Raw genomic sequence first — 16,553 nt, 5'->3', positions numbered from 1 at the left:
CTCTGGGATCTGAGGGGATAACCAGAGAGCCATGGAATGCTTTGGGTTGGAAGGGACTTTAAAGATCATCTCATTCCAACCCCCTGACAGACTGACTCTGTCAGTTTATGCTCTTTTCCATATTTTTGTGGCTGTCTCAAGGCATATTTAATCCTATTTATATTCTGTGGGACATGCACTTTGCTCTTTGCGTTTTTTTTTTTTTTTTTTTTTTAATTCCAAAGTCTGACTTTCTGGTCAGAAGTTCTACTATGAGGAAACTCTTTGCAGCTCTGCTTTAGGGATATGCAGATTATTTTAGTAGTGGTTTTAATCAGCACCTGCTCATGCTTTTACAAAATATCTGCAGTGGAGACTCTTGGAAAAAATAAGAGAATTATGAGGATTTCTTAATGGAAAGTGGGAGATATCCCATACTAAGGAATTTTGGCAGAGTTGGAGCAAAATACAGTTACAGTGCAGAGTATTTTACACAAAAGTGGAAGAAATGCTGCTTCACTGGTGGTGGGGATTTCATTTGGGCCTGCCTGAACTGTCTGAAGTCCATGGAATGTCCTCAGTTGGAAAGGACCCAAAAGAATCATGGAGTCCAACCCCTGGCCTGCAAAGACACCCCAACAATCCCGCCCTGTGCATCCCTGAGAGCTCCTTGGGCTCTCTCAGCCTGGGGCTGTGCCCATTCCCTGGGAGCCTGGGCAGTGCCCCAGCACTCTCTGGGAGAAGAACCTTTTCCTGATCCTGTCCTGACACAGCTCCAGCCGCTCCCTTGGGTGCTGTCCCTGGCCATGGAGAGAAGAGATTGGAGCTGTCCCTCTACTGTCCCTCTTAAGGAAGCTGTAGAGAAAAAAAATTGGAAAAGAAAAAGCCCCCTTTTTTTTTTTTTGTGCAGGTTTGACTGGGAATGCAGAGGTATCTCACAAAGTAACTTCTCCCTCATTGCTCAAGGGATGCAGCTGTGCAAAATGCATTCCCGGCCACTTTCTCCTGGCATCATTTATTCCAGCCTGGGAGCTCCATCTCCTGGAGAGAGCTCACAGCGCACCCACAGCTAAACTCCAGGAAAAAAACGGGAACTAACCTGGGACAATTTGTTTTCCCGAGTGCAGCCTATGCCTCCGACCAAGACCATGTTGGGCATGAGGGGCCTGGGGTACTCAAAGACAAAGTCGTATTTCATGAGCCAAACAGCGGCGTGGCTGAACAACTCGGGCACGGTCGCCTCCCGCCGCAGGAACTCCCGGATCAAGAGATCATAGGGGGAATAAAGGACAGAGCAAGCCAGGGAGCTGCCCAAGGTGGCCAGGAGGTTGGCCAGGCGCTGCCAGAAGGACATGTGGTCCGTGGAGCGAGTGAAGAACCGCGGGACGTAGGAAGGAGGGCTGGGACACATTGTGGCCTGGAATTCCAGGCTGCACGGCAGCCCCCGCAGGAAGTACACAGAGGGCAGGGACAGATGTTCCGCCAATATTTGCCCACACGGGAAGAAGGGATCCATAAAGATGGCATCAAATTTGCTTCCCTTGAGGTATTGGATCAGCTCTTTGTCGGACAGGAGACGCTTGCAGGAGTCCAAGAACATGCTTGTAAAATTGGCAATTTTGGAGAGTTTTTCCAAGAAGGACTGAGGTGTGAAACTCCTGTGGCCCATCTTTTTAAACTCTGCCTCCACAAACTCCTTGGTGTAGGACACAGGGTAGGTTTTCAAGGTGTAAAGTGGGGATGAATGGATCCGCAAATTTATCTCCGGCGCAACCACCACAATTCCGTGTCCCTTGTCCCTGAGCTTCTCCACGACCGGGCGCATGCTGAGCCAGTGGCTGCCATCGATGGGCATGACCAAGAGCTTCCCACCTTCACCAGGGGCCCACAGCAGAAGGAAAAACACAGCCCAAGAGGCAAGAGAAAGAAATCCTGGCTTTAGAGAAACCATTTCCCTGCTGCCGCTAGCGAAGTTTTCAACAGCGGTGAAACTGTGGCTGGGGATGAGGAATGAGTCACAGGGTGCTTCCCACTTGAATTTTAACTAAGGTGGGGTTTTAATTTTTAACAGGCAGAAACTGGGGTAATTTTTAACTGTGAGTAAATATCGGGTTTATGATCTGTGCACAGGGAAGGCTTTCAGTGAGTGGGTGCTGTGAGGTGAAGTTGAATGTTTGGATTGACACCAGGAGAGAGGAGTGACCAACAGCCTTTGGGGCTGAAAGGCTGAATAAGAGCCATGAATGGGAATGACCCAGCAATCACTACAGAATTAGCATCCAGTTAATGATCAACCCCCTGCACTGACTAGACATGGAACACGGCATAAATCTGACCTCTGGATTGCTTTGTGCCCTTGGAGCATAATCAAGAAGCAAAGATTGACAGAGGTTTGATACAGAGTGGGTTGTAAAGGTTTATCTCCAGATTTGTTGCTCTATCGCAGCAGTTATCGGAAGTGAAAGCCCTGAATTTACAGTAGTACAGTGTTGTAAGCTGAGCAATAACTCTTGCTGTTACAACACCACAATGGTCTGAAAGCAGAATAAACCAGGGATATCTGCAGTATTTGCACAGCATGAGGGGAATCTGAACAAGGGACAGTAGTTACAATCCTGAAGGCCTCCTTTCCCGACCATCCCCTTATTTGCTATCTTGCACTGCTACTTGCACAAGTCCAGAGGCAACAGAGCTCCCTCTGCCGTCTTTGCACACCCCTGGTTTTGGGCAGTTGGCACACATGGAATCATGGAATATACTCAGTTGGAAAATCCTGACCCACAAGGATTATTGATCCAGCTCCTGGCTCTCCATAGACACCCCAACAGTCCCACCCTGTGCATCCCTGGAGCACTGTCCAAACACTCCTGGAGCTCTGGCAGCCTCAGGGCTGTGCCCATTCCCTGGTCAGTGCCCTTGCACCCTGTTGGGAAAAAACCTTTTCCTGAAATCCAGCCTGAGCCCCTCCCCTGATGTTCTGTGCTTCACCCAGCATCGTGTTCAGTGGCACAGCAAAAGTGCATGGATATATCCACAGAGTTAATTCCAATTTCTGTCCAATCAAGTCACCTGCAATTAACCAGCATTCCACATCCCTTAGGGATGTTAAATCCTCTGACCTAGAATTATTTTGTCATTTACTTGGACATAGAGCATGCCACAAGTGATGGTGACAATTCAACCTGAGCTCTCCTGGAGAGAAACCCTTCATCAAGCCTTGTGATCATCGCAAAGCCTAAGATTCCCACTCCCATGCCACCCTGGGATTTGATCACACTCTGACTTAAGCACAAACATCACTACAGGAAACTTAAAAAAAAAGCACATCATAAAAAAAAGCACATCTCGAACAAGCACCAACACCACCCTCACAGTAAAGCAACAACAAACCTCTGAGAGTGGCTTCTTTTGCTGACAGTTGATGCCTCCAATATAGACCATGTTGGGCATGATGGGGCGTGGATACTCAAAAACAAAGTCGTATCTCATCAGCAAAACTGATGCTTGGCTGAACAGCTCCTGCATGGTTACATCCCTCTGCAGGAACTCGGAGGCCAAGTTCTTATAGTTCAGATAAAAGAGGTGGCAAAGCAAAGGCTCTGAGAGCCCAATCAGGAAGTTCTTCACGCGTTCTGGGAACGTCATGTGGTCAGAAGCAGATGAGAAAGTCCTGGGCACATAGGATACAGGGCTGGGAGACTGTGCAGCTTTGTAGTCTAAAGTACAAGGAAGGCCACGCATGAAGTACACAGAGGGGAGGGAGAGATACTCAGCCAGAATTGGCCCACAGGGCAGCACAGGATCCATCATGATGGCATCAAACTTGGTGTCCTGGAGGTACTTCATGAGTTCTTTGTCAGATAAGAGATGCCGACAAGCAGAAGAGAACATGTTGGTCATCTCTGAGATATTGCGGAGTAAAACTGAGAGCGTTAACTCAAAGGTCTTTTCCCCCATCTCCTGGTAGGATTTGTCCACAAACTCCTGAGTGTAAGGCACTGAGTATGTTTTGACGGTGAAGGACTGGGAGCTTTTCAAGAACAAGGCAGCATCTGGAACCACAGCCACGATTTCGTGCCCCTTCTCCCAGAGTTTCTCCAGGACCACCCGCATGCTCAACCAGTGACTTCCATCCTGAGGCATTACCAAGAGCTTCCCACCATCTGCCAGACTCCAGAAAGCAAGGAAAAGCACAAGCCCAGCATGTACATGGTGCCTCCACATAACTGTGATGGGGCAGGAAAAGAAACTAGCTGCTCCTCCTTACGCTGTTCAGCAGCATGTGAAGAAAAATCTCCTCGTACCTCATTTATATCGTGGTGGACTATAGTGTTTATCTCTACAAAATGATACAGGTTATTGGAGTTCAAAAACCACATTGCTGATAAAAGCCTTGATTAAAGTGCTATTGAGGCACCTATGCTTTTCTATGCATTTAAGTTATCTCGAATTATTCAGAACAATCAGCAGATAAAGCAGTTGTTCATGGATGGGGTTTTGCTGTGTCAAGGTTTCTTCAAGCGACTCACTCTGCACTCAACTGTCCTGGACCAGATTCAAGTCAGGAATCAAATTTATGGCCACTCCACAGAGTTTATATCACAATAACTGTGTTGCACTGCTGACACACAAGACCTAAACCCCCAACCTTTGCACAGGAATGTGGCTAGAGCTCACAGAGAATGTTCTCCATGGCAAGCAGGAACTGGCATGTGGAGCAGCGGAGTCACCAAAGTTCGAGTAACACATTAACCCAACCACCTTTCACCTTTTTTAGCAAGACAGTGATACAGCAGAAAGCACAGTCTGTGCTCAAGAGGGGCCATCAGAGTTCACAGGTGAGTGGCTAAAGGCTAAATATCTTTCTGGAAAGCGATGATGCAGCAGAACATGTGGCTCTTGCTCAAGAGGGGCCACGGGAGTTCACGATGAGAGACTATGGGACAAATGGGTCTGAAAGTTCTTAATAGCAGTCCCATTCCCCAATTTCAGATGGCTTGGCTGTGGTATATGATATATGGAAATCCATACTCGTGGACAGAAGGGCTTGGCCAAGCAGATCTCACCTGCCATTCAGGCAGATTCCACATGGATAGGGAAAAGCTGGATGCCAGAAGTTTGCACGTTTACAAAAGCAATACAAGATACAGGAATGGTGACTGGACCAGAGCTGGCTGGAGAAGACAGATTCTTTTAGACTCCCTCAGCCAAGCACTCCTGAACAGAGTGAATTCTGAGCAGTTTCTTCAGGCCTGGAAGACTTCTCTTGGGGCAGGTAGGAATGATGGGAAGTCTGATCCATGAAGTGGCTACCTTTGCCAAAGGCACTTGAGTGTGATAAACACACTCTAAGGCTAATCCTAAGTGTTATTCCAAGATTAAGACTAAGTGTGTCCTAAAATGTTTACTGAGAGAGGAGGTCCTCCATGTGGCCTATTAAGGAAAAGGGCTTTTTAAAAGCCAGCAAGAAGGACTGTAATATTTATGGAAAATGCACTAAATAGGAAGGAATTTCAGACATCAGTGGAGAGGTTTAGGTTGGATATTAAGAAAATTTCTTCATGGATAGGGTTGTCAAGCACTGGAAGAAGCTGTCCAGGGCAGTGGTTGAGTCACCATCCCTGGAAGCATTGAAAAAAAAATGTGGATGTGGCACCTGAGGACACGATTTGGTGGTAGACCTGGCAGTGCAGGATTAATGGTTGGACTCTGATCTTAGGGGGCTTTTCCAGCCTTAACCAGTTCCATGATGTGCTGCAGTCCCATTCTGCTGCTGGTGAGGCAGAACTGTGGCTCTAGCTGGCAGTGGGGTAGCACTGAAAGACCAAAAACTACAGGAGGTGGAGGGAAGGGCTCACCTGCCACGGTTGCATTTCCACATTTCTGTGGTAAAAAGATCTCAAATAATGAGGAGAAGGAGCACTAAAAAGCCTTAAGGTGGCAGTACATACTCGGGTAGTAAACTCGGAGTTGCAGAAACACTCTTGCCCTGCATAAAGGCCTCTTAAATCTCCTATTTGAATCACTCCCACCTAGTTAAGTTTTGCTAACATTTCAGCCAAACGTGTATCATCTGTGAGATACTAATACAAAACCCTAGAAAACAACAGTAAAGAGGTTAAAAAACCCCCTCAATTCAAGCCCTTGAGGCCAAGCTCAGAAAAGTTAAAAAAAAAAAAATTCAGAAAAGTTCAGCAAAAGTTCATAGAAGTTGTGACACTGGATTTTGAGCAGCACATGAACACCCTCCACATGTTTACAAGTGCAGGGACTGAAGTCCACAAGCCCAGCCCATTCCAAAGGTGAGACAGCAGGAGAAAGCTAAGCACAAATACAGAATTGAGTGCCAAGGTTGTAAGCTGGAAACAGTACAGAAAATATCTGAGCTAAGGGAACCCAAGATTATCTCTCCTGTAAGCCTACAAATCCTGGCAGACAGCCTGTACCTCTTATTAATGCCTTAAATCCCTTTAAAATTCAGTAGGTTTTTCTACAAAAAAGAAAATCTGTGGCTCTTGAGAGGTGATTTGGGGTTTTTTGGGGCATGGTGTGAAAAAATGGCCCCCTTTGTTTGCTCAAAGCTTGCGGCATTTCAGCGTTAGTCATAGGACAATTATTAGGAGAAACTATCCGTTCTCCTTGTGCCTTTAGCTATGATTTTCCAGATTTTACAGACCTCTGACGTAATTATTTTCATAGGTTTAGTTTTGCACTTTATTCCATCTCTGCTTTTCTAGCCTGAGGGCCAAGTTTGAATCCTCCATTTTTATTGCGTGAGATTGGACTTTTTCTGAAATATCAGCCTCATCTCAGCATTTTGTTAAGCAAATATCTGAAAAAGCCAATGGCAACAGCTATTATTAAAAATAGAATCTGTGAAGATACTCTGCAAACCACAAAATCTATTTGAAAACACATACTTAAAAAAAGGAATTAATCCAACAGTTATTTTAGAAGAATAAAGTAACATATAGTACGTTTTTTTTATGCTGGATGAAAATGTAACTAAGGAGCATCACTGCCCTGGGACATAACAGCTGTAAAAATGAGCCTATAAAAGCCTCATGAAAGTCACCAAAGGCAAATGCAAAGTTCTGCCTCTGGAATGGGATAATCCCATGCCACAGGACATGTGCACTACAGCATCACTGGAGGAGATGATGAAAAGTTAAAGAACAAAATGGGGTCGACACTGACAGGAGAAGAGGCAACAATCACAAGCTGCAACATGGAAAATTTGAACTGGATAAAAGAGGTTCTGAGAGAGGCCTCCAATGACCTTCCAGATGACAATGTTTGATGAGCAGATGACAGTTCAAAGCACTGCCAATCCTTCATTGGCAGAGAGTAAAAAAACAACCCAAACCCACGCAAATATAGAGAAAATCAGTCAGAGGATAAATGAACACGTCCTCAAGTCAAAGTGTCTTGCAGCATCACCAACAGCCTACTCCAAAGCCAAAGTTGACTTGGAGCAGAGGCACAAGACCAATGAGGAGTCTCCCAGAGCTAATTCCATATACAGCACTTTCTCCACCTTTCTATTCTCATAATCCTTCACAGACACCACAACCAGCACCTCTCTGCAAAGCTCGAGCAGTAGAAAAACCACCCTCCTGGCCAATGCTGCATTTCAGCTTCCCTGAGATTTCCAAAGCTTGCAAGAACAACATGAGAAAACAAGAGCACGGCCCACCTGATCTAGCTTCTTGTAGGCACAGTTTACTCCACTAATCAAAACCATGTTGGGCATCAAGGGTTTTGGGAACTGCAAGACAAAGTCCAGCTTCATGAGCCAAATGGACGCCTGGCGCAGGAGATCCAGCATGGTCACCTCCCGCTTGAGGAATTCTGAAGCCAGTTCTGCATAAGGTTGGTAGACAACATCACAGAGGAAAAAATTTGGGATGTGATAGATCATATTCTTCACCCGCTGGAGAAAAGTCATGTGGTCTGTAAGGTCTGTAAATACCCTGGGGACATAGGAAGGGGGATTTGGGCACTGGGTGGCTTGGTATTCCAAACCACATGGAATTTGCTGCAGGAAATAGATAGAAGGCAGGGAAAGGTGCTCCGCCACTATCTGCCCACAGGGGAGAAAAGGATCTGTGAGGACAGCATCAAATTTGGTCTCCTCAAGGTACTTCATGAGCTCCTTGTTGTGGATTAAGTGGGTGCAGGCGGCCAGGAACAGAGCAGAGGACTTCTTTGCCTGATGATACTGTCTAATAACTCTTTCCAGGAATGGTCCCTCTTCAAAAAATACCTCTACTGACCCTTTGAAAACTTCATCCATCTCTTCCTGTGTGAAAGGCACTGGGTACATTTTCATCACAAAGCTCTTGGACGGTTTGATGTGCCAGGAGACTTCAGGTGCCACCACGACCACCTCGTGTCCCCTCTGCTGTAGCGTGTCCAGGAGTTCTCGCATGCTGAGCCAGTGGCTTCCCTCCACTGGCACCACCAGGAGCTTCCCAGCAGCAGCCAGACCCAGCAGGGACAGGAGCAGAAGCACAGATGGTGGAGAAGGATTGAGCTTTGGGACCATTCCTGCAGGGATCACGTGAGTGCCTCCAGGAAAGGAAACCCGCTGCAGCACCGGAGCACTGACACCCACTGCAGTCTTTTAAGCAATCTGTGCTACAGCCCAATTTTGTACCCTTGCTTTATTTGCTTTGTGGTAAATTTATAATCACTGGTTTGATAAAAGGCTGCATAACCAGCAGCAGAGTTCAGGCAGCTGTTGAATGTGAGGTATGCACCAGATCAGCCGCTTGTTTTGTAACAAAACCTTTGGCAGCTCTGTCACCTTTGAGCCGGACATGCCAAGTCAAGACAACCCCCTTCAGACTCCAGAATTTACTGCTAGACTGCACACAGCCTGCACCAAGCCAAAATTTTCTGAGATCTGCCTGCAAACAGACAGGCTGCTTCTCAACAAGAGAGCCTCCAAGCTCCCACATCCCTCCACATTCCAGCTTTGGAAATACCCAGGTGAAGAAGCAGAATAATTGACCGGCAAAGAAGGACGCGGTGAGGCAACAAGAAGAGAAGCCTGAGGTGCATTTCTCAGTAAACACCAGACCCAACTACAACAACTTGGTAATTAGGCATTGCACCTGACTGCAAGGCTTTGCCAGCCCCACAGACCCATTCATCACTCACTACAACAGTACCAAGTTACACAACATTATACAAAACGGCTCTACATGAGTGAAATGAAAACAGCAAATACAGAGCCCAGTTTATAGGTAAGGAGGCACAGCATAGCTGCCTACAAATGGAAAGGGAGAGAACAATTCATGAGCAATCTTCCAACCATCCAAACTCTGAACTCGATCTACAACAGAAGATTCAAACCGCCTGAACACAGACATCCACCATAGTGCAATTTAAAGAAACAGTGTGACCCACCTGAGGCAGCTCCTTGTGAGCACAGTGCACTCCTCCAATCGGTATGATGTTGGGCATCAAAGGCCTTGGATAATCGAGCACAAACTCCAACCTCAGGAGCCAAACAGAAGCCTTGCGCAAGAGATCCTGCACAGTCACCTCCCGCTGCAGGAACTCTGAAGCCAGTTTTGAGTAGGGTTGAAAGGCAAAATTACAGAGGAAAAGGTTTTGGGTGTCAAAGAGCAGATTCTTCACCCGCTGGAGAAAGCTCATGCGGTCTGTAAGCTGTGAAAATGCCCTGGGCACATAGGAAGGAGGATTGGGACACTGAGTGGCTTCAAAATCTAACCCACACGGGATTCCTCGTAGGAAATACACAGAAGGCAGTGAAAGATGCTCTGCCAGGATCACTCCACAAGGTAATACAGGGTCTGTAAGAAGGGCATCAAACTTGCTCTCCTCAAGATACCTGATGAGCTCTTTGTTTTGCAGCAGATGTTGACAGCTGCTGACTGCCAAATCACCGAGTCTTTTCATATGTTTGTACATTTTCAGAAATCTTTCCACAAAAGATCCTTCTTCAAATAAAGAGTATAAAAACGTTTTGAAATCTCTCTCTATCTCTTCCTGGCTGCTGAGTGGGCCTGAGTGCGTTTTCATCACAAACTTCTCAGATGGTTTGATGTACAAGGAGGCTTCAGGTGCCACCACGACCACCTCGTGCCCCTTCTGCTGGAGGATTTCCAGCACTTGCCGCATGCTGAGCCAGTGGCTTCCATCCACTGGCACCACCAGGAGCTTCCCAGCAGAAGCCAGACCCAGCAGGGACAGGAGCAGAAGCACAGCTGGTGGAGAAGCACTAAGCCTTGGAGCCATTCCTGCAGAGCCCAGGTGAGTGCCTCCAGGGAAGGAAACCCGTGGCAGCACTGGAGCACTGGCAACTCCACCGTGCTTTTAAACAATCTGTGCCATGGGCCAACTTTGTACCCTTGTACAACTTTATTTGCTGTGTGGTAAATTTGTAATCACTGGTGTGATAGTAGGCTGCAAAACCAGCAGCAGAGTTCAGGTAGCTGATAAATGTGGGTGGTGCACCAGATCAGCATCTTCTTTTATAACAAAACCTTTGGCACTTTTATCACCTTTGAGCAGGACATGCCAAGCCATTGTAGCCCCTTGAGACCTCTGAAACTGGCTCTCCCAGCTCACACAGCCAGCACCAAGCCAAAATTCTCTGAGATCTGCCTGCAAACAGACAGGCTGCTTCTCAACATGAGAGCCCCCAGCCTGCCACATTCCTCCCCATTCCAGCATTGGAAATACCCAGGTGAAAAAGCAGAAAAAATCAAAAAGAAAGAAGGTAAAGAAAGACATGGTGAGGCAACAAGGACAGAAGCCTGAGGTGCATTTCTCAGTAAACACCAGACCCAACTACAACAACTTGGTAATTAGGCATTGCACCTGACTGAAAGGCTTTACCAGCCCCACACACACATTGATCAGTCACTAGGAGAGTACCAAGTTACACAAAGTCACTGAAAATTAGAGATTTTTGGCACACTGAAAACTGGACAAGACAGAGAAAGGAACATCCTGACCTAACTGGACATGCTTTGATAGGTGGTTCTCAGAGACACCTCAAATGTGCTTCCAGATGACAATGTTTGATGAGCCGATGACCATTCAAGGCCATAGGCTTAGGATTGCCAATCCTTCATGAAAGGAAAAAATGAGGACAGAATTGTAGAGGAAATCAGCCAGATTGGGCCAGAGGATAAAAGAACACGTCCTCAATCCAAAGTGTGTCTGGCACCACAGCAAAAGCCCTGAGGCTTGGAAGAGGCCCTGAGGAACCCACTGTAATCCAAAGGTGGCCTGGAGCAGAGGCACAGGCGCAGTGGGGAGTCTCGAAGAGCTAATTCCATATACAGCACTTTCTCCACCTTTCTACTCTCATAATCCTTCACAGACACCACAACCAGCACCTCTCTGCAAAGCTCGAGCAGTAGAAAAACCACCCTCCTGGCCAATGCTGCATTTTAGCTTCCCTGAGATTTCCAAAGCCTGCAAGAACAACACGAGAAAACAGAGGGTGACCCACCTGATCTAGCTTCTTGTAGGCACAGTTTACTCCACTAATCAAAACCATGTTGGGCATCAAGGGTCTTGGGAACTGCAAGACAAAGTCCAGCTTCATGAGCCAAATGGACGCCTGGCGCAGGAGATCCGGCACGGTCACCTCCCGCTTGAGGAATTCTGAAGCCAGTTCTGCATAAGGTTGGTAGACAACATCACAGAGGAAAAAATTTGGGATGTGATAGATCATATTCTTCACCCGCTGGAGAAAAGTCATGTGGTCTGTAAGGTCTGTAAATGCTCTTGGGACATAGGAAGGGGGATTTGGGCACTGGGTGGCTTGGTATTCCAAACCACATGGAATTAGCTGAAGGAAATAGATAGAAGGCAGGGAAAGGTGCTCCGCCACTATCTGCCCACAGGGGAGAAAAGGATCTGTGAGGACGGCATCAAATTTGGTCTCCTCAAGGTACTTCATGAGCTCCTTGTTGTGGATTAAGTGGGTGCAGGTGGCCAGGAACATAGCAGAGGTCTTCTTTGCCCGTTGATGAAGTCTCATAACTCTTTCCAGAAACGATCCTTCTTCAAATACATCCTTTATTGATCCTTGGAGATCTCTATTCAACTCTTCCTGTGTGAAAGGCACTGGGTACATTTTCATCACAAGATTCTTTGTTGGCTTGATGTGCAGAGTCACTTCAGGTGCCACCACGACCACCTCGTGTCCTCTCTGCTGGAGTGTGTCCAGGAGTTCTCGCATGCTGAGCCAGTGACTCCCATCCACTGGCACCACCAGGAGCTTCCCAGCAGCAGCCAGACCCAGCAGGGACAGGAGCAGAAGCACAGATGGTGGAGAAGCACTAAGCCTTGGAGCCATTCCTATACGGATCAGGTCAGTGCCACCAGGGAAGGAAATCCACGGTGGCACTGGAGCACTGGCACTCGCTCCCCTATTTTAAGCAATTTGAGCCTCAGCCTAACTTTATATTTCTGCTTTATCTTCTGTGTGCCAAATTCATAATCACTGGTGTGATAATAGGCTGCATAACCAGCAGCAGAGTTCAGGTAGCTGATAAATGAGGGTGATGCACCAGTTCAGCCTTGTGTTTTGTAACAAAACCTTTGGCACTTTTGTCACGTTTGAGTGCCACCTGCTAAGCCATTGTAGCCCCTTGAGACCTCTGAAACTGGCTGTTACACCTCACACAGCCAGCACCAAGACAAAATTTTCTGAGATCTGCCTGCAAACAGACAGGCTTCCCAACAAGAGAGCCTCCAAGCTCCCACATTCCTCCCCATTCCAGCTTTGGAAATACCCAGGTGCAGAAGCAGAAAAACCCAAAAAGAAAGAAGGTAAAGAAAGACTTGGTGAGGCAACAAGAAGAGAAGCCTGAGGTGCATTTCTCAGTAAACACCAGACCCAACTACAACAACTTGGTAATTAGGCATTGCACCTGACTGCAAGGCTTTGCCAGCCCCACAGACTCATTCATCAGTCAGTAGGAGAGTACCAAGTTACACAACATTACACAAAATGGCTGTGAATAAGTTAAATGAAAACAGCAAATCCAGATCCCTTTTTATAGATTAGGCGGCACAGCACAGCTGCCTACAAATGGAAAGGGAGAGAACAATTCCTGAGTATTCTCCCAACCACACAAAATGGGAACCTGATTTCCATCAGCAACATAAGATTCAAACCTCCTGAAGAAAGAAATCCATCACAGCAAAAATTAAAGACACAGTGTGACCTACCTGAGATAGCCCCTTGTGAGCACAGTGCACTCCTCCAATCGGTATGATGTTGGGCATCAAGGGTCTTGGATAATCGAGCACAAACTCCAACCTCAGGAGCCAAACAGAAGCCTTGCGTAAGAGATCCTGCACAGTCACCTCCCGCTGCAGGAACTCTGAAGCCAGTTTTGAGAATGGATCATAGGCAAAATTACAGAGGAAAAGGTTTTGGGTGTCAAAGAGCAGATTCTTCACCCGCTGGAGAAAGCTCATGCGGTCTGTAAGCTGTGAAAATGCCCTGGGCACATAGGAAGGAGGATTGGGACACTGAGTGGCTTCAGAATCTAACCCACACGGGATTCCTCGTAGGAAATACACAGAAGGCAGTGAAAGATGCTCTGCCAGGATCACTCCACAAGGTAATACAGGGTCTGTAAGAAGGGCATCAAACTTGCTCTCCTCAAGATACCTGATGAGCTCTTTGTTTTGCAGTAGAAGTTGACAGGAGGCAATTGACACATCTCTGAATCTTTTCATACCTTCATGAATCTTAAGAAATCTTTCCACAAAAGAACCTTCTTCAAATGAAGTCTGTATAAATGCCTTGAAATCGTTCTCCATCTCTTCCTGTGTGAAAGGCACTGGGTACATTTTCATCACAAAGCTCTTGGATGGTTTGATGTGCATAGAGACTTCAGGTGCCACCACAACCACCTCATGTCCCCTCTGCTGGAGGATTTCCAGCACTTCCCGCATGCTGAGCCAGTGGCTCCCATCCACTGGCACCACCAGGAGCTTCCCAGCAGAAGCCAGACCCAGCAGGGACAGGAGCAGAAGCACAGATGGTGGAGAAGGACTGAGCCTTGGGGCCATTCCTGTACGGATCAGGTCAGTGCCACCAGGGAAGGAAACCCACTGCAGCACCACAGTGCTGGCACCTGCTCCACTCTTGCAAGAAATCTGTGCCCCAGCCCAACTGTGGATCCCTATTTTATGTGCTGGGCAGTGAATGTGTAATCCCTAACATGATAAAAGGCTGCAGAACAAGCATGGCACTCTTGCCAAGTCCATAGAATCACCAGATAACTCCCATGTGTCTCTATCAGAAGAACAGTAAAGAGTGTCCCAAGAAGGAGGCAGGTGTGGCTCTGGGACTGCACTTTGCATTCCTTCCCTCTGGCTGGACCTTCTGCATGCACAGGAGACATGCCACGTGTAGATGTGTCACATGCACATCACCCTTTGGACCAGCAGAGGCCTCTCCTTTCCCCTAGGCAAGGCCTGTCCCCCCTCTCTCACCCTCTCCCTCTCATCTCTAGGACACCCAGACCCCACAGCAGGTGTGGAACAGTTCTTTTGAGACAGTTTCCAGACTGAGAAGACAGAGAAGATGGAAGGATGATGCCACATGCTGAACAAAGGTTTACAAACTCTCTTTGAGGGGGACTTTCCACAGAAAAAGTCAGGACCTAATTCTGCCTTTGTTTTTGTTACTGAGAAATCACCAATGATGTCCATCTATGGTGGAGCTGTGTGAATATTCATGTGGCCAGTGCCACTCTGCATGGAGATGTCTGTCAGATGTCACAACCACCTCCACACTTGGGGATAGGTGGAATTGCCACAGCAGCTTTTGATCCCAGCCTGCAGCACACCAATCCTAAGGAAACAGGACTGAAGAGAAAGCCAGGGCATCAAAAGAACTCACCCAGCTCGCCAGGCTCTGCCCTGGAGCATCAGAAGAGGCTCTCTAGGAGCCTCTGGGCTCTTTCAGGGCTCTTTGCAGCATTCACAAGAACCCAAAGTATGGCATCATCAGCAAGGCAGCACCCAAAACCCGAACCAAAACCCAAACCCTCAGTACTAGTCAAACTGTGTCAAATCAGACCTGCTCCAAGCATCAGGGCTGGGCTTGTCTATCAAAAAAGCATTGTTAAGCTTTTCTGGGGCTGCCCAAGGGAGCAGTTCATTAAAGGAACCCAGCATTTTTTCGTACTATTCACAAATTTTGACAATCCCTCATCTAGTGAAATCTATGTCCCACCACAAACCCTCATTATAAGACACTGGTGTTTACCTAAAACTGACACCACTTAAAAGCCAGAAGGAACAGCGGCCTAGACAGGATGTATAAACACAGCAAAAAAGTGAGAAGAAAGTTGTTCTTTTCATGAGGATTCACCTCAGTCCCCAGAAATAGGAAGTTAATTCCTATCTCAACACAGACTTCCCCCCTCCTGAACACAGACATCCATCAGAAAGCAGGAATTAACAACAGACCCACCTGAGATAGCTCCTTGTGAGCACAGTTTACTCCTCCAATTGGAACGATGTTGGGCATCAAAGGCCTTGGATAGTCAAGCACAAAATCCAACCTCAGGAGCCAAACAGAGGCCTTGCGTAAGAGTTCCAGGACAGTCACCTCCCGCTGCAGGAACTCTGAAGCCAGTTTTGAGTAGGGTTGAAAGGCAAAATCACAGAGGAAAACACTTGGGATGTCAAAGAGCAGATTCGCCACCCGCTGGAGAAAGCTCATGCGGTCTGTAAGGTGTGTAAGTACTCTGGGCACATAGGAAGGAGGTTTGGGACACTGAGTGGCTTCAAAATCTAACCCACACGGGATTCCTCGTAAGAAATACAGGGATGGAAGTGAAAGATGCTCTGCCAGTATTGCCCCACAAGGTACGAAAGGGTCTGTAAAGATGGCATCAAACTCACCCTCCTCAAGGTACTTCATGAGCTCTTTGTTTTGCAGGAACTGTTCACAGCTAGCGACCCAAAACTCACTAAGTTTTTTCATACCTTCCATTACTTTAAAAAATCTTTCAAAAAAATATCCCTCTTCAAATGAAACCTGAAGGAATCCCTTGAAAGTTTTCTCCATTTCTTCCTCTGTGTAGGAGACTGGGTACATTTTCATCACAAAGCTCTTGGATGGTTTGATGTGCATAGAGACTTCAGGTGCCACCACGACCACCTCATGTCCCCTCTCATGGAGCATGTCCAGCACTTCCCGCATGCTGAGCCAGTGACTCCCATCCACTGGCACCACCAGGAGCTTCCCAGCAGAAGCCAGACCCAGCAGGGACAAGAGCAGAAGCACAGATGGTGGAGAAGGACTGAGCCTTGGAGCCATTCCTGTACGGATCAGGTCAGTGCCACCAGGGAAGGAAACTCACTGCAGCACCGCAGCGCTGGCACCTGCTCCACTCTTGCAAGAAATCTGTGCCCCAGCCCAACTGTGGATCCCTATTTTATGTGCTGGGTAGTGAATGTGTAATCCCTAACATGATAAAAGGCTGCAGAACAAGCATGGCACTCTTGCCAAGTCCATAGAAACACCAGATAACTCCCATGTGTCTCTATCAGAA

At 47.3% G+C, this 16,553-nt stretch overlaps 3 protein-coding genes and 1 pseudogene across 10 annotated transcripts in view; all 4 read right to left on the bottom strand.

Annotated features, from left to right (window-relative positions):
• Positions 1–16,553, bottom strand: part of LOC136363287 (UDP-glucuronosyltransferase 1A1-like) — a 45,891-nt gene that overhangs the window by 5,048 nt on the left and 24,290 nt on the right. The window contains exons 1-2 of one of the 8 annotated variants that reach the window (XM_066322366.1): positions 7,767–8,577; positions 3,370–3,463 (exon numbers count right to left, since the gene is read on the bottom strand). The exons of 3 other annotated variants lie outside the window; for them this stretch is intronic. In XM_066322366.1, coding sequence (XP_066178463.1) covers positions 3,370–3,463; positions 7,767–8,527 — 855 coding nt within the window. In that variant the 5' untranslated portion in view covers positions 8,528–8,577. Of the gene's footprint in view, positions 1–1,078; positions 1,985–3,369; positions 4,010–7,675; positions 8,578–9,393; positions 10,303–16,553 lie in introns of those variants that run through there. 4 more of the 8 variants (XM_066322367.1, XM_066322360.1, XM_066322362.1 and 1 more) reach the window with 4 other exon arrangements.
• On the bottom strand, positions 10,578–12,349 carry LOC136363773 (UDP-glucuronosyltransferase 1A1-like). The gene is made up of 3 exons (XM_066323255.1): positions 11,474–12,349; positions 11,231–11,247; positions 10,578–10,617 (listed from the first exon to the last, which is right to left on the bottom strand). The coding sequence occupies exons 1-3, from the start codon at positions 12,323–12,325 to the stop codon at positions 10,578–10,580; spliced, it is 909 nt and encodes a 302-aa protein (XP_066179352.1). The 5' UTR covers positions 12,326–12,349.
• On the bottom strand, positions 13,144–14,094 carry LOC136363772 (UDP-glucuronosyltransferase 1A1-like). The gene is made up of 2 exons (XM_066323254.1): positions 13,204–14,094; positions 13,144–13,152 (listed from the first exon to the last, which is right to left on the bottom strand). The coding sequence occupies exons 1-2, from the start codon at positions 14,053–14,055 to the stop codon at positions 13,144–13,146; spliced, it is 861 nt and encodes a 286-aa protein (XP_066179351.1). The 5' UTR covers positions 14,056–14,094.
• On the bottom strand, positions 15,437–16,318 carry LOC136363771 (UDP-glucuronosyltransferase 1-2 pseudogene; annotated as a pseudogene).

The sequence above is a fragment of the Sylvia atricapilla genome, chromosome 7, assembly GCF_009819655.1.
Source record: "Sylvia atricapilla isolate bSylAtr1 chromosome 7, bSylAtr1.pri, whole genome shotgun sequence".
In the NCBI taxonomy this organism is placed as follows: domain Eukaryota; kingdom Metazoa; phylum Chordata; class Aves; order Passeriformes; family Sylviidae; genus Sylvia; species Sylvia atricapilla.
The sequence above is the reverse complement of the archived record's forward strand: the minus strand, read 5'-3'. Positions and strand labels throughout refer to the sequence as shown.

Excerpts from the sequence above, each read along its gene's own strand:
- LOC136363773 (XM_066323255.1), bottom strand. The coding sequence starts at position 12,325 with ATGGCTCCAAGGCTTAGTGCTTCTCCACCATCTGTGCTTCTGCTCCTG.
- LOC136363772 (XM_066323254.1), bottom strand. The coding sequence starts at position 14,055 with ATGGCCCCAAGGCTCAGTCCTTCTCCACCATCTGTGCTTCTGCTCCTG.